The sequence below is a fragment of the Hydra viridissima genome, unplaced genomic scaffold (assembly GCF_058129835.1).
Source record: "Hydra viridissima isolate aposymbiotic clone 2 unplaced genomic scaffold, HvirCarnegie_v1 scaffold_2, whole genome shotgun sequence".
Classification (NCBI taxonomy): Eukaryota; Metazoa; Cnidaria; class Hydrozoa; order Anthoathecata; family Hydridae; genus Hydra; species Hydra viridissima.
Genome location: NW_028324301.1, coordinates 24,086,147 through 24,108,093, shown reverse-complemented (window position 1 = coordinate 24,108,093; position 21,947 = coordinate 24,086,147). Strand labels below are relative to the sequence as shown.

Sequence of the window (21,947 nt, the reverse complement as noted above, 5' to 3'; positions counted from 1 at the left end):
CGATATTCACGACTTAAAAGATAAATTACAACTTGTTTGTATGGCATTTGTACCAAAAAAAAAAAAAAAAAAAAAGAAGACAAAACAATTTTAACTTTTAGTACTTCTTAATCACTGTTTTCAATTATTTGAATTAAAGAGAGACTTTTAGAAGAAATAGTAAAAGTTATGAGTGTAAAAATATCAAGAGCGTTATTTCTTACAATAAACTTGAAGAATTGGGTATTACTTCAAAGGAAAATGCCCCAAAAAAATGGCCATTAGAAACTACATTATTTAACCTTTTCATGCCAAAAACGGAAAAAAGGTTCTGCATAAAAAAACCGGTACCCACGAGGTCCTCATGCACTTTAATGAGAAACAAAATTTCCGGAAGAGCTATATGGCCTGGTCCAGATTTTTGAAGTCTGAAATTGAAAAACTGATTTTCTAAGTTGTGTTTAGCCTTTCTATTTTTTGTTTCTATTTTTTCCAGTGAACACATTCATACATTCGTAAGTGATGAAGTAAATTACCTGAAATAATTTTTAAAACATCAAGAAAAAATAAGAAGCACATTTATTGCTTATTTAAGCAGCACAAGTCACAAGGTTCAACTTCTTTTTCACAGGGTTTTAGAAAACCTCACTTGCATAAATTATGATTCTTGTTATGTTCATAAAAAAACAAATCCTTTTTAACAAAACTTGATTTTGTTTTTTTTTTTTAAGAAGCGAGCCTTCTTAAAAAACAAAACCTACTTTTTTTCCAGGATGTAATTCCGAGTGCGGCATTGGATTAAGGATCCAAAACTTCATAGATTATAACAGAAAAAACATCTTAAAAGTAAATTTTCTGTAACAAGATTTTCTGTCACTATCTCAATTTAATTAATCAAATGGAAAAGATTAACATAAAGAAAGCCTAGGTATGACTTTTTGAGCACAACAGCAGCGGTGGGTAGACAAGATTCAACTTCATAAAGACTAAAACACAAGAGGCACAAGAAACGAAGAATAATGAATAATCTTTTTTTATAAATACTTTCGTCATGTTAAAAGAACTTTTATTTCTTTGCATATTTTTTTCCGAAAACTATTCCACGTTACCTTCAGAATGCATGTGCAAATATAATGTTTGATTATGTTATCAATTGCATTAACAATATGGCATTTCCTGACATATCGGTTAAATTGAGTGGTCGGATGTGATATTTGTAAAGACAGCTTTTTGTTATTTGTTAAAAAAATGCGGCTCAAAAAAAAATCAATAATGTTTAGCAAAGATTCGAATTAGATACAAGTGGTTAGTTGCATATGTGTGGTTTTAATAATAGTTTCATGGTGTTTTAAATGAAAGTATCAAATAAATCGCTGCACGATAAGATATCATAATAGTATTAAAATTAAGTATCTTTGTTTGAGTATAATCGCATCAACATTAAAGTTCAGACCTCTATATCTTTTTCAATCCATCGCCTAAGCGATATATCTTTGGTAAACAAAGAGTATAAACTATTCTTTATAGATCGAGTATACCTCCAATGTTGTACAAAGTTCTCTTTAAGGGTTGTAAACAGGGTGGTCGAAACAAACCAAATGCTCAGCCTTCTTACCCCCCTGCTATCCTTACTAACTTAAAATTCAAATTAACTTATCTTTCGACAGATATTTGCTTTTTCTCACTTCTTTCTTTCTTTAAACATCTTTAACACGTAAAAAATAAGAATTTCAAAGAAACACTCGACTTAAAATTTATCCCCCCTGCGACATTTAAAACAAAGAAGTTTTATTGCATACGTTAACACCGGGAATCAGTGACCAAGAATATAGGAAGAAGCTAAAACAGATGAACAAAAAATTTAGTCCTAAATTTCCGAGTCGTCGGGAGGAGATACAAAAAGGTTTTGCCGGAGAGAAAATTAAACGTGATAAACAAGTCATGGAATCAACAGAGACGAAGTTAGAAGAACCGGCAAATTTTCAATGAGCTTTCTTTCGCCACATTTATTGATACCTCGATTGTTGGACAGACAATAACTTATAGTTAAATTTTAAGCGAGTATGGAAAACAGTTTGGAGAGGAAGTTAAGATTAACTACTCTGTGTTTCTTAATGAAATATTGTAATGATGTGAATGAACTGACTGAAGAATTGCTTCATATCAAATAAACTATTCTGCAGATGCTTAAACACATTTGAATTTTTAAGCAAAATTCCGAAACTGAAAATTACAGGAGTTATCATGTAATGAAAACAATTTTTGTGTTATGGAGAATTTAGTATAACAAACTTGAAGGTGACTTAGTACAATCCCAACAGGCATTGGACGTCCTTAGACGTCTAAGGACGTCCAATGCCTAATGGGATAAATTTTATACACAGCATTGTGGAGTACAAGATCGTGCATAACTTTTAAATTTGACTGTTGCAAGATGTTTTATCAGTACTTATTTTGATTTATATATCCATACAGCCAAAATATACAAGTGCAAATTTTATCAGAGATAGCAATAATAGTTAAATTCTCCTCCCGAGATTTTCTTTGCAAGTGACTAAGTTACCAAAAATTATCTAGGTAGTACAATCGGGACGACGGGGATAATTGGACCTGGTTCATGTTGTCTAGATTTCGCTATAATATGAGTCGAATATTATTTTTTAAGTAAGCCAAACAACTACTTGAAAAATTTTATATTTAAGTTCCAAATATTTTGAATAGAAATTACTGGCTTCAGGTCAATTCTAATGACGAGCACTGATGATGCCGAGACATTTAAGATGTCTTAATTTACAAACCGCATTTATCTACAAGAATAAAAATGAAAGCGTGGTTAAATAAGCAAATTTGACTTGGTGCTGTCAGCAGAAGACTAGCACGAGTATTTGCGTTTTCGTTTATAATTGCAAACAAATAAAATAAAAATATCGAGTATTTACAATTTATAAAAAATTTCGAAAGAGACTTCTTAATCATTATTCAAATGAAAGATCCGTCAAAACTTTTATTACATTAAGATTTCTTTGAACTAGAGCGATCGATCTACCAACCTGCAGAAAAAGAGAAATTATCAAATTAAGGGATTTTATTTATATGAGTATTATTCTTTTAAAAAAATATTTTTTTCCCTATTAACTAAGCCTAATTAGTTAATTGAACGAACTTTGGTTATTCAACGTTTTGGTTGAATTTGTTTTAACTTATGAAAGCTTTAATATTTTTTTTAAAAATAGATTTAAAAAGATAAGCTCATGGTCTCTAGTTTTTTTTAAAAAAAAACCACCAAAATTTTATATAATCTTAATTACGGTTTCACATCCGCTCTGCGAATACCGGATTTGAGATTTTTTTTTAAATAATAGGTTTCCTCTTTAAAAGTCAAATACAAAGAAATCAAGTTTAATGTGTTTTGAACCGTACCGTAAAAGTAATCAACATATTCCCATTAACAAACATTAAATAGACAAATTATATTACTTACAATTTTGTGATTTCAGTTCTACACCGTTATTCATCTGAACAACAGGGGACGAATCGATTTGCGAATTTTCATGAAAATTTTCCGAATGAAAAACTGTATTATGGGAAAAGCTTGGCTGCTCTAGTCCTACCAGTGACGTAGAACGAGTTTTTTCATCGAATGAAACTAACGAATTTGAATCGCCTAAGCTGAAAGTTGAACTACATGGTGAAGAAATGTCTGGTGGTTTATTTATACACTTCAGAACTTCCAAGAATCTATCGCTACCTGTGGTTGGAAAAGGCTGATTAGAAACAACATTGTTGTAAAACCCGTGCTCAGCTGCAACATCATTTACTGGCCTATGAACCCAGTTTGTAGATGTTGGAAAATTATGCTGCATAAAGGACGCGTTTAGCTCTTGATGTTGCATCTGTTGACTTTGACTAGATTCATGACTTGGAAGAAGCGGTCTCGTTTGGAACAATTGAGAAACTTTAGCATATACATCACCTTGTGAAAAGGCTCGCAAGTTATTAACAAATTCCTGCTCAAGAGCAGACTGTGGACACTCTTCTTTGCATTGCTTATCATTGTACTTTTGAAATGAATTCGAGTCTATTACATTTAGGTTTTCTTCACGCTGAGTGTTTGGAAAAACAATTTGTTCATGACCGACGGAAGGCAATTGTAAATGATGCATGCTTCCAGATGATATGTTGTTGATTTGCTCAGAAACCCCTTGAGTACTATTAACTAGTCCACCAGGATTGCCATGAAGATTATACATTTGAAAATTATTACAGACTGACTGCGACTGTTTTTCTAAAAACTCTAAATCGACATTTAAATATTGCAGTTGTTTAAGCTGCATCAGCTTCTGCAATTTTGTTAATTCTTGGACATAGTTTTTTAGCATTACTATATCTTTATCGATATCCTCTGCAAGGTTTAGTTGACTTGAGGATGTTTGCGATGAATGCTGTAGAGCATCTGTGGAGCGAGAAAATGAAGGCGGTGCCACGTTACTATTATAATCATTTAAATTTTTTAAATTATTTGTAAAATTAGGATTAGCCATTTTAAAATTAGGATTAGCCATTGAAGTTATTGAAAATGAGTTATGACAAAACTCTTTCTCTTCCTGCAAAACACTAGAGTGGTCTTGGGAAAGATATGAGGGATTTGTATTAACATTATTTGTCACATCAGAAAAATTCAGATAACCATGTAAATTATCATTATGAGCTATTTTTATTTGAGGAGGATTATCAGATTGGCATTTTTCAGCAGGAAGAGTTGTAGCGAGTGATGATAAAAAACTCTGGCCTTCAGGTAATGTTTTTAGTAAAGAGTCACCATAGCTTTGTGAAAAAACTGGTGAAGGTGAGAAAAGTCTATTTGAGGAAACATCTGAAGTTTGTACATTTAGATTAGACTGCATGTAGGATACCTTGCTTGGTAAAACGCTCCCAAAAACTCCAGCTGATACTTTCGGCATTGTGTTAACTTCATTGTAAGATGTTGTAGTTGATATTCCAGAGAAAAATTCAGAATTATGTAGCGCTTGAATTTCCCCATTTGTACTTGAATTTCCAGTAACAATAGAAGACTCTTTGTGATCAGCAGACATCTGATTTATCAAAGGTAAATTTACACTAGCAGAAACATCTGCTACACTATTTTTTTCAAGAGAATTGTTTTCGAGAGCTTGGATATCAGTCATGGTAATATCGCTTTCTCCTTTGAGTACTTTTTGAAGAGAGCCAACAATTCCTTTAAGATCATGTCTGCCATTAAACACCTGATGGATAGCTTGGATGAAACCTTTGAGTTGATCACAACTTTTACAGGTTTTTTTTGATTCAGCAAGATATGTAAAAAGAACTGGTTCACTTGTGCGTGGCTCTTTTTCAGAGCCAATTCGAATCTCAATATAAACTGAAACGTTTGTAGTCAAATGGGTTTCAAAATAAGCAGGAACTTTAAAAACACAAGCATGCTAAAAACAAATTTAAAAAGTTTAGATAAAATTTTCTTTAAAAGAACAAATTTAATTCATAGCAAAGTGAAAAAGTTAAACAATTCAAAAAGAAAAAAGTTGAAAAATTCATTAGAAATAATCAAAGTACCAAACTAGATTTATTTCTGTCAATATCTGCATATGCTTCCCATGTTCGTCCTAGTTATTTAAAACAAATCAGCCAATAAAAAAATTCATCAAATAACTAGATTGCTCAATTAAATTCAAAGAATATCTTACATATGTAATATATATTTCATGTTTCAGCTGATTAGTCATATTCTAAAAGTAAAGTTTGTAACACTCAAACTTTACTAATCTTACTACAAAGTTACTCACCATCATCATCCTTGGAAAAAAACCTGACTCTAAAACCTGAAGCAAATTTCTTTCCATGGAAACCCATTTCTTGGCCTCCAACAGGAGAACCCTCTGTATGGCTTGACCAATAGATCTCCGGATTACCAGATGGTGCAGCTAAAGAATATAATAGGATATTTGTATATTTAAAAAAAATAAAACAAACTTACTGAAATTTTTTTAAATTTAAATGTGCAGGGTGATCAGACCAAATGTAAACAATTTTTTAAAGTTGGTTATTTAACTCTTTTAGAGTTTCTATATATATTTTTGTGTTTAAGTAAAACTTCATACTCATGTTTAGTATTTTTATACATTTTGCAGATCTAATTTACAAATAAAAATAATTCACCACAGAAACAAAAAGTCTGAAAGTTTCTGAGCTATTAAAGCTGGAAAAACCCAAAGTGAGATTTTAAAGATTTTGAACCCTTGTGTTAGCTGATCTGGTATCTACAAAATCTAAAAATTTCTCAAAGAAACTGGATCAGTTTCTTAAAGAAACTGGATCTGTGCAAAGGTAAGAAACACCCTGATTTGAAAAAACCAGAATACCCAGCCATATCAAGAAAGCTCCAGAAAAAACCAGGAGAAATCCCAATAAAACCATAAGAAAATTGGCTTCAGCAGCAAATATCAGTTATGGTAGGATGCCAACCATGTTACAAGTTGATCTAAAACTAATAGCATTCATGTTTCCTTATTTTTACAAAGTTATTTTAAAAAAATTTGTTTGCACTTGGTCTAATCACCCTGTATTAAATGATATATATACTTAGGTCGTTACTAAGAGAGCACAACTAAATATCTAATTAAAAAAAAAGCCTACTGCACTGGAATGGTCTAGAATAAGATGTAAGTACATAACCAGGATGATTTTTGGTGGGTGCTATAGAGACTTGAAAGGCAAGTTTTGCTTCTTTCTTTTTGGTTTTCCAAGTGGAAGGATCAATGCCTCTATCTCGCAGCTCTTTATCTGCCTCCCAGTTTCGTACCCTTCTAATACTTAATTGATCAAAGCTGAAAAAATAGTACCAACATTAGAGTTATAAGTTACAAACTTGATTTAGTGTTAAAGAAAAGTAAAATTTCTGTTTATATACATTAGATTGAAAATAACTAAACTTTATCTTCCAAAACACTTAAAATATCTCAACACACATTGCTAACATTTCATCATTTTTGTCAACAGGTTTCATTGTCATTTGAATAGCTTGTACTCCATTTGGTAGTTTCACTTCTTTGCATGCAAACTTACTTGACCCAGGACCTGTTGCAGTATGTAAATGAGGTTCATTATCCCGTGTAACAACGAATACTGTGATCACTACCTCTCCAACATAACCAACAATCTATTTTTTAAAAAAAATATGAATACAGTAGCCTTGACATTTATTTTAATAGAATAATATTAAAAATTCAAATAAAAATACAATAGAAATAATATTCTTGTCTGTTTTTTGTTTTCAGCTGGGTTATAAATATCTTTAAAATCTTTTATTGCACCATTTTTTTTAGATGCATCATGACTAATTATTTGAATATACTTTTTTAACACCAAAGGTAAAAATTAATTTTATAGAAAGATTTATAAAAGGGACTGGAGAACTTACTATCCTTGTAATACATTTCTAATGACAAATTCAATAAATTGATTCATAGATAGGAAAAGAATTTGAAAACTGCATCAAAGTTAATATTCTTTTTTTTCTTGAATTATTTATGGCTGTTTTTAAAACTTTAATATTTATTTTAACTTTTAAACATATTTGCATAAAAGAACCGGAAGAAAAAATTTGAAGCTTTAAATAATATTTACTTTATGCACCTAATGAAAACCAGTAAATGTTTTCTTGCTAAACCAATAAAACCTATCATTTAAACTGGTGTTGTAATATCTTAGAAAAACAATTCAGGAATATACCTTTTTTGTTTTCCAGAAAGATGCTGCATGTACTAAAAGTGTTTAGGGAAATGCAGAATAATCTGTGAAGACTGACTTTTGTAAAAGAAGAATGCAAACAAGAACTAACTTTAGGTCTTTTATTGTTTTCTAGAGATATTTTCAACTACTTCAAAGTTATAAAAACCAAAACTTAATATTAATTATTTATTTGCTTTTATTAGAAAAATTTACTACAACAATTAAAGATTTAGTAAGGATATTAATAAAATATAAATTTTAAACAACTTGAAAAAACTGAGTCATTCTAAAAACTGGCCAAAAAAGAGAATTTAAGTTTATTAGTCCCAAACTTAACCAAAAGAATTTCGTATGGATAATGAAATGTAATTTTTGAGATACTATAGTATATTTGTCTATTTTTCAATAACTGTTCCTATCATAACTTTTCTCACCAATATGCTTTTTATAGCAACTTTTTGCATGATTAAAATAATATAAAGCAGATCTTTTAGAATAGGGATTTTACACTAGCTCAAAGTAACTTAAGAAATTGAAAAACAAAACAAAACAATTCAACCTTTTTCAAATATAGAAAGCAAAAAAATTCAAATATAGAAAATAAAATATAAACACAATGAGGTAAGTTTAATGATAAAGTATTTTATATTCTCTTAATAAAAATAAATTAGAAACAACATCATGAAATCAAAAAGCGCATTTTTGGTGTTTCAAAAAATCAATTTACATAAATTAAAATTTTAAAACTAGATAATATAATTTTAACACAAAAACCTTAATTGTTGGAAAACCATTTTCTGTAGTTCCATGAATAGGACCCTTACAACCTTCACTCTCATAGCGAGCACGATAAGTCTAAAAGAAAAAATATATATATACACTATACTTTTTTAAACCATACAAAGTTTAGTCAAAAATAATCATAACAGCTATCAATTTATGGAAACATAATATACCATTTACATCACTCATATAACTTTTTTAAATTGCAAAATACTGTAAAGGTTTTCAATTTAAAATCTTTTTTTTTCCTCCTCAAGTAATGCCAGGAAAAAAAAAGTATTTAATACCATTTCTTCATTGAAAGTATTTCATAGTAAATTAAATCTCAAATCTTACCACTTCTGGTTCCTCTACTATTTCAATAATTGGAATATCTTTAGTAACTATATCAATGACATCTGTTTGTTCTTTTACTTCATTTTTTACTTCTTTTATCAGGCACATCAATTCTTCTTGTGGTGACATCTCATTACCACATTTGTTTCTGTACCTAACATTTCCATCCATATGGGTATTCTGTATCTTAGAACCTTTATGTATAGTACTAGTTACTTCTGAGTTATTGCTTACATAAGTTGAAGTACCATCCTCTCCCATAGCAATTTCATTTGGGTGTAAATTTATATATGTTTTTGAAATTTGATCAAAATACATAATCTTTGGAAATAACAGTTCATCATTGCTAGTGCCATTGGAGAACTGAAGCAGCTGAGATTTATTTGAGACTCTACTTGCACCTGCTTCTACACAAGTGTTATTTGAGAAGGATGCAGAGGGCAATGGACTGATGAAGTCATGTGATTCATGCATTTAGTTAAGTCAATCCTGTTTGGTTTGTTATCAGTTATATACTGAACCAATTAAAGATAAGTAAAATACTTTTCACTTTTCCCAAAAAAATATAAAGATGGTATATATATGCGACACTTCACTAAGCAAATACTTTTCTGTTAAAAAAGATAAATAGATAAAACTAAAAACAGACAAAAAAGAAAAATGGGAGAAAAATAAATCTTATTCAGAAAAAGTCAAAAGTGAACTAAGGACAATTCAGACATAATATGAGGTTTATATATGGGTTTTGAAACTTATATTCTAAAAAAAAAAAAATTCTACTACTCAGAAGCAACATTTTTACAGAGTTTAGGATGTTTTGACATGCAAAAACTCAACAAAAAAAATTACTACAATCAAAAATTTAAAATCATAGCATTATAAAAATAAACCACATAAAGATCCTACTAAATAATGTTCAATATGCATGTAAAATTTTCTGCTTTTTTTTTGAAAAACCCGCAAAAAACAAAAACAAATATAAACTATGCACCTGGTTTCCCGATGCATGAAACATACGTAATATCTAAAAACGTTAAAGCTCATCAGTCTTATTACTTTTTTACGTGTGCCAAATCCAAATGTAAAAAACACGTGAGGCCTTCTAAGCTTAGATACGGGCATTTTTATAAAAAATAGAAAGAGTTTCCAGCTGAGCGATTTTTAAAAGTATAACGAACTTCTTATTAAATAATATTTTGGAAAACGAACGCAATCCCTATAACCACAATTGCTATCAAAAAATATTAAAATACCAGCTCAACCACCAAAACCACTCTCGTATGTCTTTCTTTGAACAAATGTTTATTTGAGTATTGATAATGCGTATGACGGTAAATAAATATTACTGTCATTAGTATGGCGACCGAGAACAGCTATTACTTTTTAAGATGTTCTCAAATTGATAACTCTGATGTACTATCGACTTAAAATATTTTTAGTTAATGTTGGTTTTAATTTTGCTGCAGTGGTTTGCTTGGGAACCCATATAATATGCCCTAACTTGTTTTGATGTTAAAAGATTTCGTTTAGCTATAATTTTTTTTTTTTTTTTTTTTTGAGTGACAACCGTATAGGGGGGGATGTGTTAATTTTTGTTGTATGTTTACTAGAAAGTGCAATATCTGACAAGCATCTTCTCTTTATTTACTTTTTCTTGATCACAACCCCACGGTTGGTTCAATCATCGTCTCGAAGCACATTAAGATCTTAACAAACTATATGGTTCAATATCTTAGCTAGTTTGCTGACCAGAGTTCACTGATCAGAGTTATTCTTTTTAAAAAGCTACTTTTGCTTGATATTTTTCTAAATGAACTCTTTCATCAAATGTTTTCGGCTTTCAACGCGTTATCTACATTCACGGGGTTTAGTCATTAAAAATCTTTACTTTTTATAATGTTAAGGACCGTTGCTTTCAACAAAGCATCCAGTTTTCCACTGAACAATTTTAGAATACTTCAATAAGTCTTCGATCTTGCTTTTCTCAGCAAACATAGCCAACATTATTTTTCTGCTGAAGGCATTTCTAGTCCATGAGAATAAAAATGTATTTTTTCAATTTCCACACAGAAATTAAGTTAGAAAATGTTTTAAAAAATCACCTTTTTAAATTACATATTTAATTTTAAACGCATTCAAATAATTATTTTCAAAAGCAACATTATAACATGCACCAGCATTATTTCCTTGAACATGCTTTTATTTCGTCAGATAGCAGACGAATAGGTCGTCCAATTTAAGAAACGTTTTTCATTATTTATTCTTATACTTTCATAAACCATTTTGCGTCGTTTCTGATTATTTAAATATATTTAGTCCTATGCTTGAAACTTTTCCGAATGCAAAGAATAATACATGAAGTAAACTTACTATTATTTCCTTTTAGCATCTAAATAGCATCAAAACAATAGAACTTCTTTTTTCCATACTTGATTTTTCAACCTGTTACAAAATTACACAGCTGTAAGTTAAAAATTTCTATATACAATTGTAAAGTTACTTATAAAAGCGTGATATGACATTAACTCTTAACTTTCAATTTACGTTTTGCTATGAATTGATATCTTTACCCGAATAGTAATCATCCGTCAATTCAGCCCCTCAGTTTAATCATCCATCAAATTCGACCCCTCAATTCAATCATACATCAGCTCGGCCCCTCAGTTCATTCTAAATAAGAACTACAAACAACACAAAAATTTAAAAAAAATTTCTTACCACTTTATGGAACATATTTCTTACTTTTAACATGTATATTTTATAATAAGATACCTAAAAACTTTTTTTCCTGCTCATTGATACAAAATTTAATAGTTTCTTCATTTACCTAAAGGTAAAAACTCTACATCTTAGCAAAAACCTGTCATTTTCCTAATGCATAATAGTTTGATAAAAACAAATTCAGCTTAAAAAATGTTTATTCATTAAATTATTCAAAAAATTATTGAAGTAGCACAACTATGATTTTAAAAATAATTAAAGATCTTCGTCATAATTAATACTCAGTGCTTGTAAGGGCCGTTATACATCTATGTAACAGTTGAGAAGTATGAGTCATACACAGTTACTAACCGTATACCTCCGTAAGAGCAATTAGTCATGCTATTCACAGTGATCTCGGTATTAGTATTAGTCATGCTCTGCTTTACGTTGCAGATTTAACTCCTAATTAGTTAGAAACTCTTCTTTTTTTTTTTAATCTACTTTCTTCTAAGCTCTACTTAGCTTTCTTACTAAGCTTTGAGTTTATAAAACGACTTTTATAAAACTTATATTCGAGACTGCTAGATTCAATCAACCCTTCTTAGATCGAGTGCGAAAATAAAATAACGGCTTGTCCTTCTATCTAGCCATGATTTTCATTTATAAACATTTCCATGGAATGGTGATACCTGAACTTAAACGTTTTTGTTTTCGGTTTTAAAACGATGGCTTTAAGGGATTTTCCTTATTCATTGGCTTTGCGAAATCTGAATAAAGAATGTAACAGTTTTGTCACAGAATCTTCCATCTTAATGCTAGGGTATTATCCTTTTAATTGGCCGTAGATTGACTAAACCTTGTTTAACTAGCTTTGCAAGCAAAAAAATCCCTGGGTACGTAGTTATCGATAGTTTCTGAAATCTTATTTACTAACAAAAAAATCATAAAACTTTGATAAGACAAAAGAAAAAGATTTAGAATTAAGAAACAAAAACACTAAGTTTCAAAAAATTAAATGAAGATTCGCAGAAAAGTTATTACGTCAACATTATCTTTAAAGGAAACACTATTAATAATTAATTAGTAAACGACAAATGATTGTATGAACGAATAGTTAACGAATAACAACTTATTTCTTATCTTTGTCGTTGAACACATCAAAAAAAAAAGAATTTGCTTACAGCAAAGGATACTGTAAGCTTAACAAAAAACATATTTTATTGAACTGAGATTTGTTATTACAAAACCTTGTAATGAAGGAAGGAAGGGGAAAAAAAAAAAAAAAAACTAAACAAAAAAAGTGCAGATATATTTGAATACTTAAAAAAAAAAAAAAAAAAATTACAAAATGACTTTCTTCTTTCTTTTCTTCTTCTTTTTGTTATTGGTACTTTTAACAACATTGATCGGTTCAGCGTTTTCATTGTTTAAAGTCTCCGTGTCAGAGCATCTAAAGAATGTGAAAAAACTATTTCATTTCTGATAATTACAACATTTTATAGTTATACAATTAGGCGACACTAACAACTAAGACCACAAATAAAAGGACGTATTTACAGTAGTAATAGATATATATCTTGACGAGCTGGATGGATTAATACGGAGCAAAAATCCTTATAAAACTTCTATTTCTAATATAATAACCGACATCATTATCTTTTTAGTCTAAAAAAATTTACTTTGAATATCCATCGAGTCGAGCAGCATCTAGAATTATGACGTCTTCTTCTTCACTGTTATCTACAAAAAAAAAAAGAAAATCATTATTGCAAATTGAACAAAAAAAGCCATTCTAAAAAGTTTCTTCAGCATTATTTTCATAGCATTATTACCTGAGGTGTGTTTCAGAGAGATTTTATCAAAAGCTTCTGATGTGTTTATATTCTCTTCGTCATCACTTCCATCACTGATTACCCATAAACTTTCACCACCAGACCCTATAGATGCAGTACCATATCCCTAAAAAAGTATTAAATAGAAAAAAAAAAAAAGACCCTTGCCACATACTTAGCAAAAATGACTTTTAACTTATTATTCACTGGTAGAGAAATAAACTACTAACCAATAAAATATCAACAAATGTAACATTAATACATACATAGAAGATATATTATAATAAGGGTAAAAATATATTTAATCAACGTAAAAGAAAAATACTCACCAATCTTTCAACTGTATTTGTTGAACTTAAATAATTTTAAAGATAATTTAATCAAAACAAAAAAACAAAAAAATTTAGAACAAGAATCTCGAGTGCAAGAAGAAGATAATTAATCGAATTAAATTAGGACAGGTGGAGTGCTTATATAAAGAAATCTCCATCACAAACTATTACAAAAGAATTATTCTGAGAGTAAAGTGTACACATGGTTTAGATAAGTCTTTTTGGTCGGATAGTATTATAGACATGAACCCTAGTAGTAAGCTACTGGAATACAAATATTATTGGTATACAAACATTATACTTAAAGAGAAAAGATACCACTCTGTTACAATAGGTTCTACTTCTAAAAATAGAAAAAAGAAAATTAATTTAATCCAAAATATCACAACTCTTTATTAAAAACAACTCATAAGCAATTTAGCCACCAAACTTCACGCTAAAATAACAAATGCAAATAAAAAAATAAATAAAATGTCATATCTATTTACCTTTTAGACAAACTGTATCAATGGATGTAGGCTCAGCCACTGTTTTTGTGATGAGGTTTGGTGGATCTTGTAAAGCAGGGCGCTTCTTAAAAGGTGTTGGAGCTCTATATACAAAAACATGTTAATAAATTACTTAAGTCTTGAAAATAACAACAACAACAACAACAACAATACTGTGTTATCAAACTAAATACCTATTTACTTTGTCTTCTTCAAGAGCAACTTTAATTACATTAGTGATCTCTGATGCCTTGATTGAAGCTATCTTTGCACATTGCAAAATCTACACAAAAAAATAGGATCTTGTAAATACTGATCAAAATTCAACAAGCTCAAACAGTTAGAATGAAAAAAAAAAAAAAAACATTATTGTAAAGTTTTAAATTACTTTCAAGTTTTTAAGTAAAAGTAATAGTTAAAACTAAAATATTACAACTAGTGTGGAGTAAGGTTGTCATCCGATTATCTGCATTAAAAACTGAAAATTTCAATGTTTTAGAATTATTAAGTATTAAAATATAAAAACTGTTGAATGGTGTTGTAAAGCAGAAAAAATGAATGTCATTATAAAAAAAACAACTGAATAAGACCAAAATACCCCTAACAACCTTCTCATATATTTGTACACTTAACCATAAAATTAATGCACCACTTACAAATTCTGACATACTTTCAAAAATATTATACTTAGGTCGTTAGAAAAGTTCGTAGAACTCCCCTCTAAAAAAAAAAAAAGAAGAGTTTTCTTTTAATTTAGTTTTATCAAATGTTCAAAATAATGTCCATCGTTATCTATACAAAGTTGCATCCTTTCAAGCCATTTGTCAAACGTTTTTTTATACTCTTCTTTGGGTATACTTTGAAGTAGCTTCGTTATGCGAGTTTTTTGACTTTCGACGTCAGTATCGTCATCAAGATTTTTTTTTATCAAGTCGAATAGCCAATAATCGGATGGAGCTAAGTCTGGTGAGTATGGTGGGTAGCGAATTATTGTAATTCCAGCTTGGTTTAGACAATTTGTGACGGTTTCAGTCACATGGGGTCGAGCGTTATCATGGAGAAATTTGAAATTTTGAGTGCCTGTTTTAGGTCTTTGCTTATTTATTTCGCATATAAGAGGTTTCAAACAATTTTTTATATAATATTCGCTAGACATGGTGTCTCCCTTTTCAACATAACCCAAATGAACAACACCTGTTGTTTTGAAGAAGATGTAGAACATGTTTTTCGGCTGAAACCTGTCGAATCTTACTATAGTTCTTGGACTTTCACCTTCACCGACCCAACTAGCGTTAGCCGACTTGTGTCCAACTTGTCTCAAATAAAACCACGACTCATCCCCTGTAATAATATCACATAGTCTCCATGGACCGTTTCTGAAAAGAGCTAAATTTTCCTTACATGCCTCAACTCTATTCTTGCGATTTTGATCGGTTAACTCGTGGGGTATCCAACGTGATGTTAATTTTCTTTTTTTAAGTGCGTTGTGAATGATTTCGTTGATTGTAAAGCGATTAATCGATGTCAGGGCTTCAATTATATCATGTGTTGCATGAGGATTTTCTTCAATAATGGCTCGCACACGTTCAATATTCTCAGCTGTATACGTGGTTTGAGGGTGCCCTGAGCGAGGATCATCTTCGAGACTCTCTACCATCTTTAAATAAAGTAGCCCACTTGGCAACTGTACTATATTTTGGAGCTTGGTCACCATGAACTAAAACCAACTCATCGGTTATGGCTTGTGCTGAAACTCCAAGTAGAGCACGGGTTTTAATATATGCTCGATATTCAAATTTATCCATTTTTAAATTTTTTCTTGAAAACATATATAGTAAAATTTAAATAACTTTTTTAATAAACATTCAAAATACTTCAACAAGTACTTAAAATGTTCATAATTAAACGCAGTTTAAAATGATATATAAATATTTAATTATTTCCTGTCTCATTGTATCTTTATAGATGAAGTTCTACGAACTTTCCTAACGACCTAAGTATATTTCCTAGATTTATCAATTACAAAGATGATAATGTTTGTTACGCCTTTTGTAGCTTTTATTCCATTTCCCTTATATAATTTTGAAATTATAGCAGCTTTTTTATAAGTAGCATGTTTTGCTGTAATTAAACCTCACTTCTAAAAGAAAAGTATGCATTGGTTTTAAATTGTTTTAACAGTAGAAAAGATAACTGTCAATTGAGCAACACATCTGTTCGCAATGCAGCATTCTAGACCAAATTTAAGTTGTGATGAATGTTGCAATTGTTACTTTGTCCAACGAAGGATTAACTTAAATCACAAACTTGGTAGAAGATTTTTAGTATCTTATACAACCGTTGGTAGGTCTCTACAAAGGTTTGTAGGGACCAATGATCACGTTAGACAACTTGGCCAAGGCAGACCATGAGCTACCAATGCAGTGGAGGACTGATTTTTAATGCTTGGAACACTGAGAGAACAGTTCACTGCTGCACGAAGTTTCCAAATACAACTTGCTGAGGTTTATGGAACTGCTGTTAGTTAAGATACCATAAGAAGAAGACTTCGTGCTTTAAATTTATGACCTTGGGCAGCAGCTACTGGTCCCAGATTGTCTGTAGACCACTGAACAAACTGGCTTTTGCAAGGAGGCATTCAATTGGGAAATACATGATTGGGGACAGGTCTTACTTACCTTGTAAGTTCTGATTGCTGCCCAAGAGTGTACAGAAGAGCAAATGAAACATATTTTGTTGTAAAATTTGAGAAACCACTTTATATGGAGGTGGCTCATTGATGGGATATCTTTAACAGCTCACACAGAGTTTTTTATTGTTGATGGTGGACGCCTGGCTTCTCAACAATACATAGCAAACATTTTAGAACCTTTTGTGGTACCTTTTGCACCATACATTGGAGATGTTAATGTTGCGGTTAAGTGTATTTTCTTTTAAAACACAACGGCAGTCCAAATTTTCCATTTACAGTATTATTCATATTTTAGTGTTGACATTATTCTCTTTTTTAATACTTAATGTTTTTAACTCTAGTACACATATTTTAGATTTATTTATAGATTGGCAACAGCACTTTTCTTTCTTCCAGTAATATTGTTGAAAAGGTTCTTTGTTTTAAACTTTACATAAAGGATAAAACATTAAATTAATAAAGGAGGCACCATGCTAAATAAAATTTTTAAATTTTTTAAGTTGATCCAATATACCTGATAAAAGTTTTAGGATAATTGGCTGACTACACGCTGAAAAAAAATTATTTTGAACTACAACTGTGCATAAAGAATGTAATACAACATCATTTAGAATTTGACACCCAGTTGCAAATAAGATGTTAAAAAATTGAACTTTGTTTTAAACCTTATCAAGACAATTTGATAATTACAACCAGAAAAAAGGTGTTTATAAAATATATTCTTTAAAATGCCACAAAAAAATACCTGCTCATATTCAAGAGAAACTCCACCACTCATTTGAGCGCAACACACCTCACCATATATGTTAAAAGCCATCACCAGCTTTCCTGATAATATACTCTCTTCTTTCTCCTCAGGGTCAATAATCAGCTGTTCGCTACCAAAATTGATGAAACAGTAAGTTTTATTGCAGTAAAAAATCAAATTTAAAAAGAACAGTAGAAAATATATTAATGATCTGCTAAAACTTTTGCAATAAAAACTCATTAAAAAAATTACCCATTTTCAATAAAACCAAATGTAGTACTGATAGGCATATGATGAACATTTAGTGGAACTGGTTCCTTTTCCTTGAAGCTGTGCTATGAAAAGATAAGTTCTGCTGAAGCATTATACATATCTGGAAACAAGTTTGTAAATGTTATTGACAAACTAATTTATGAGAGCAAAACTGTAGTGGTTTATCAATATATATATAAAATAATCTTACAATGATAACTTCAGTGCCTGTAACTGTGACATCATGACGTCTAAAAGAAAATTTTTAAATCAATAAACCATTATTACAATCAATAATAAAATCTGCCAACAAAGTGACAATTTTATGAAAGCTGGTATAGTCTTGAAAAATTGTTTAAAAAAATATTAACACAACACTAAAAAGTATTGGGCAAAAAAAAAGACATCTGCAAAAATAATAAAAACAAATCAAAAGTAAAACTGAAACAAGCATCTTCTAGAACTTACTTAAAATGAGCAAGGGAGGCAATTGCAGCAATACAAGAGCAATCCAAAATGTTACCACAATCGTTTAATACCACAACATCAACACGAATAGACCAAACCTACAGTAAAACAAATTTATTTTCATCAAATTTTGTAAAAAAAATGGAATCCTAAAAGAGACAATTTTTTACAACAAAGTCCTATATGTTTATTTAAAGAATCATACTTTTAGATAAGAAAAAAACAAATTAAAAAGCACTTGTTAATTCAAGAAGTTCCTAATGGAATATTATCTAATTAACAATTAAAATTTATTTAAAATGCAGTTTAGGTGGCTTTTAGTACTTAGATAAGTTATAAAAATATTTTATATGTGCATATATATATGCACATATATCTATGCTTTCCATATTACCTTTTCCCCAGCTACCATGCATAAAGATTCAACATCAATAGGTCTTGATTCTTTTAAACATCTTTCTATTAAACGATTTATTTCTAATCCCTGACTTGTCATTCTGAAATGTTATAAATTCACACAAAATTAAAACAAAACTATGATATATTAAAAAATACAAAATTTAATGGTTTATTACGAGTATAACCAGAAAAGTACAACCCACAGCTACTGAATATGAGCCTCAGATATTGGGATTGGTATAGAATCATTCTATGCTGCTTTTTATAGAGTATTTTTTTTTTTTGCTGTAGTTTCTAAAATAAAACAGTTCTAAGCCAGCTGGCTCTTAACAATGCTGCTGTTTCTAAGAGTTAGTTAACAATAATAAGATAAAAATAATCTTAATGATAATAACTCAAATTAATGATACACTATTATTATTAAAACATTGAAAAACTGGTTATATCTTTAACTGAGTTAAATTAAAATGATTCAATTATTAGAATTTCTTAGCATTAAAAACTAAAATTAACATGTGCAGCTTTTATTGCACTAGTTAATATCTCTGCTACAGATAATGTAAAAGAAATTATGCAAATGATTTTTATTTCAATAAACTGGGACAATTCTTAGAGTATGCTCATTTGCATCCTTCAATTACTTTTAGTTTGATTAACAGCAAATGATTGACAATAAACATAGTGTTGTCCGTTTTTTGGTTTACAAATAGTATCCTTTGAAATACATTTAAAAAAAACCCATTGTTAATAACATTAGAACTAAACATTTTCAAAAAATCAGTTTAAACACTTTTTTCTTTGTAAATAAATCCATTTTATTTGTCTCAATTTCGTCAACATCAATTAAATTAAGGAATATCACTAGTTGGTATAGAATTAGCAAACAAAATTGGTTAGGATAGATATACATGCAAATCAGTAGAATAGAACAAGCTGTGTATAAGGTACATCACGCTTGCAATTAAAAATAGATATTATTGAATTATATCTAAGAAGAAAAAAAACATTTTAGTAACATCTTACTATTATAACCAAAGGTTATTGCAAATTATTGCATAAACTTTAGAAAAAAGTTTTTAGTAAAGATAAAAACAAGCTGAAGAAAAAAGGTAAATTGTGGATATGCAAGAAGTAAAACTCATATTATTATGTATTTCAAAGCACTTATAAATACATATCAAGACAGCTTCCTTATAAAACTGTTCATGTAAAAATTAACAGGTGAGCAAACAATTATAAAGTATCAGCTTTTTTAGAATCTACACACATAATGTAAAAAAAAAATTTTCCTACATGCTCTTCTAAAACATTTTAAAACTAAGATGAATTTTGCTTTTAAATCACTAATAACTGTGATATAGATTTTAGTAAATACCACCTGCCAGCTTCAAAATTTGGTGATGCCATTGGTGATAAGTCTACATTTAAGAAAAGCTGTCCTTCTGTAGGTCGTGTACCAACAGGTTTAACTAATTCACAAGAGGTTTGAGCAAGAACTCTAAATTGAGAATAAAGAGAACATCTCTAAACTGATTCTAGACAGAAAACTTCAAAAAAAAAACAGTGTGAGCAAATTACAAAATAGTAGACCTAATTACAGAAATTATGCAAAAATTATTGACAGCTGACATTAATTTTAGCATACACTTCAAAACATTAGATCTAAATTATAATATATTTAGAGGAGAATTATATTACATTTTTAGCTATTTTATATAATAATTTCAGCATAACTTTAAATGGTAAGTATTATAAACAAAACGCAAATCTGTGTTCACTCTTACATTAGAGTTCTTTTTTTACTAAAAAATGGTTGCAAAAAAACTATTTTTTGGAGATTTTTATAAGAGTAACTAAACAGAATATGAAAATTTAGAATAAATTAGAGAGAACCACCTCAGCCTAGATATCACAATTACAAAATCAATGGGTATATCTTGAGCAAGTTTTGAATTTAAAAGTACATTTTTAACTCTCATTTTTTAAAGATTAGCAAACTACTTATTGTTTTAGAAAAATTAGCAAACTACTTATTGTCTTAGAAAACATACACTAAAAAACAAAATACTTTGCTTTGCTATTGTTTTAGGAAAACATATACTAAAAAAAGCAAAATTGAAGAAGTATTTAATCCCAGAAACATGTCACTTATTACTCACATTTTTTTAAAAAAAAATTTACCTTGTTTCCCCTAATTGCACTTCGCAGCAGCCATACTCAATTCCAAACTGAATATTTATGTTTCGATAATCAAACGCTTGCCTACCATCTAATCGCTACAAAAAATGAATTTGTGAAATAAATGAAATAAAATAAATGCAAACAAGAATTGTTTTGCTAAAGTAACAGTAATTACAACAAGATTGAATTGATTTGCTAAAGCAACAGTAATTACAACAAAGTAATAAAGTTAAAGTTCTCTTTTAAATTGTCTAGAGACAATGTTTGTAATGGTAACTAAAACATGAATAAAATAGATTAAAACATGCATAAAATAAATTCACCATGTAAAAAAATTATACTCACAATTCCACTTTTAATTGACTTTAACACAAAATCTTTCTCACATGAAGTGTATCTAATAGATGCAGCTTTCATACTTAATAAACTAAACGTATTTTAGGGTTAAAACTGTTTTTAATAACAATTTTTTTTTAAGAAAGTGAAAAATCTGTTGTAAAGAGAAAATTTTTACAAAATGCTTTCGCTTGTTTTTAACTGTATCAGTTAAAAATTTTCATCTAAAATTAAAGAAAAAGTCGAAAAAAAACTTTATACTTTTTTAAATTAAAATAGTAAAGCATAAAAAAATATTATTAACATAAAGAAGATACATAGATGATAATCCTCAAAATGCAAATATTGCTTTTTAATGCATTTGGATTGTTATTACAGCATCCAGAGGCTAAAATAGTGTTTAAAGATTGACTATTATTTAAAATGGAACTTTCATAAACTCCATTAATTAGCATGACTTAGTCCTTACATCATTCAAAATTTAATATACTGCAAAAAAGAGGATTGCTGTGTCATTATTGATGCTAAATGTTTGTTTAAATAAAAGTTATGCCTTTAAACTAAATGTAAAGTAAGAAGCTTGAATTCAGGTGACATTTTTAAAAGAAACTAAATGGTTGTCATTTTGACTAGACAATTACAAGGTTTATT

At 29.4% G+C, this 21,947-nt stretch overlaps 2 protein-coding genes and 1 long non-coding RNA gene across 7 annotated transcripts; all 3 read right to left on the bottom strand.

Annotated features, from left to right (window-relative positions):
- Window positions 1-2,931: 2,931 nt before the first annotated feature.
- Window positions 2,932-9,852, bottom strand: LOC145184999 (uncharacterized). 3 transcript variants are annotated; one of them, XM_090079877.1, is made up of 8 exons: window positions 8,866-9,852; window positions 8,521-8,601; window positions 6,984-7,174; window positions 6,652-6,842; window positions 5,802-5,939; window positions 5,572-5,621; window positions 3,461-5,441; window positions 2,932-3,029 (listed from the first exon to the last, which is right to left on the bottom strand). In XM_090079877.1, the coding sequence occupies exons 1-8, from the start codon at window positions 9,337-9,339 to the stop codon at window positions 3,022-3,024; spliced, it is 3,114 nt and encodes a 1,037-aa protein (XP_089936003.1). In that variant the 5' UTR covers window positions 9,340-9,852; the 3' UTR covers window positions 2,932-3,021. The 3 variants fall into 3 exon arrangements, with proteins under 3 accessions (XP_089936003.1, XP_089936005.1, XP_089936004.1); XM_090079879.1 differs by lacking the exons at window positions 8,521-8,601; window positions 8,866-9,852 and adding an exon at window positions 7,747-7,877; XM_090079878.1 differs by lacking the exons at window positions 8,521-8,601; window positions 8,866-9,852 and adding an exon at window positions 7,436-7,576.
- A 916-nt stretch (window positions 9,853-10,768) lies between these two features.
- LOC149892546 (uncharacterized) lies at window positions 10,769-11,718 on the bottom strand. Of its 2 annotated transcripts, XR_016450148.1 has the most exons (4): window positions 11,638-11,718; window positions 11,436-11,535; window positions 11,236-11,307; window positions 10,769-10,891 (listed from the first exon to the last, which is right to left on the bottom strand). It is a non-coding gene; the product is annotated as an uncharacterized LOC149892546 (long non-coding RNA). The 2 variants fall into 2 exon arrangements; XR_016450147.1 differs by lacking the exon at window positions 10,769-10,891 and having other exon boundaries at window positions 11,184-11,307.
- Window positions 11,719-12,856: 1,138 nt separating this feature from the next.
- On the bottom strand, window positions 12,857-21,518 carry LOC145181131 (exosome complex component RRP45-like). Of its 2 annotated transcripts, none has more exons than XM_090079891.1 (15): window positions 21,306-21,518; window positions 20,961-21,055; window positions 20,158-20,277; window positions 18,775-18,877; window positions 18,381-18,478; window positions 18,124-18,163; window positions 17,913-17,995; window positions 17,658-17,790; window positions 14,415-14,503; window positions 14,221-14,324; window positions 14,051-14,075; window positions 13,730-13,754; window positions 13,401-13,527; window positions 13,248-13,308; window positions 12,857-13,018 (listed from the first exon to the last, which is right to left on the bottom strand). In XM_090079891.1, the coding sequence occupies exons 1-15, from the start codon at window positions 21,375-21,377 to the stop codon at window positions 12,910-12,912; spliced, it is 1,284 nt and encodes a 427-aa protein (XP_089936017.1). In that variant the 5' UTR covers window positions 21,378-21,518; the 3' UTR covers window positions 12,857-12,909. The 2 variants fall into 2 exon arrangements, with proteins under 2 accessions (XP_089936017.1, XP_089936018.1); XM_090079892.1 differs by having other exon boundaries at window positions 17,913-17,990.
- Between the last annotated feature and the right edge of the window lie 429 nt (window positions 21,519-21,947).

Coding starts and splice junctions, on each gene's coding strand:
- LOC145184999 (XM_090079877.1), bottom strand. CDS start 9,339: ATGCATGAATCACATGACTTCATCAGTCCATTGCCCTCTGCATCCTTC. Junction 5,622..5,801: donor TTTTTCCAAGGATGATGATG/GTGAGTAACTTT, acceptor TTAAATAACTAG/GACGAACATGGGAAGCATAT. Junction 5,442..5,571: donor ACAGAAATAAATCTAGTTTG/GTACTTTGATTA, acceptor ATTTGTTTTTAG/CATGCTTGTGTTTTTAAAGT.
- LOC145181131 (XM_090079891.1), bottom strand. CDS start 21,377: ATGAAAGCTGCATCTATTAGATACACTTCATGTGAGAAAGATTTTGTG. Junction 18,164..18,380: donor GCCTCCCTTGCTCATTTTAA/GTAAGTTCTAGA, acceptor ATTTTCTTTTAG/ACGTCATGATGTCACAGTTA. Junction 17,791..17,912: donor TTTGGTTTTATTGAAAATGG/GTAATTTTTTTA, acceptor CAATTTTGGTAG/CGAACAGCTGATTATTGACC.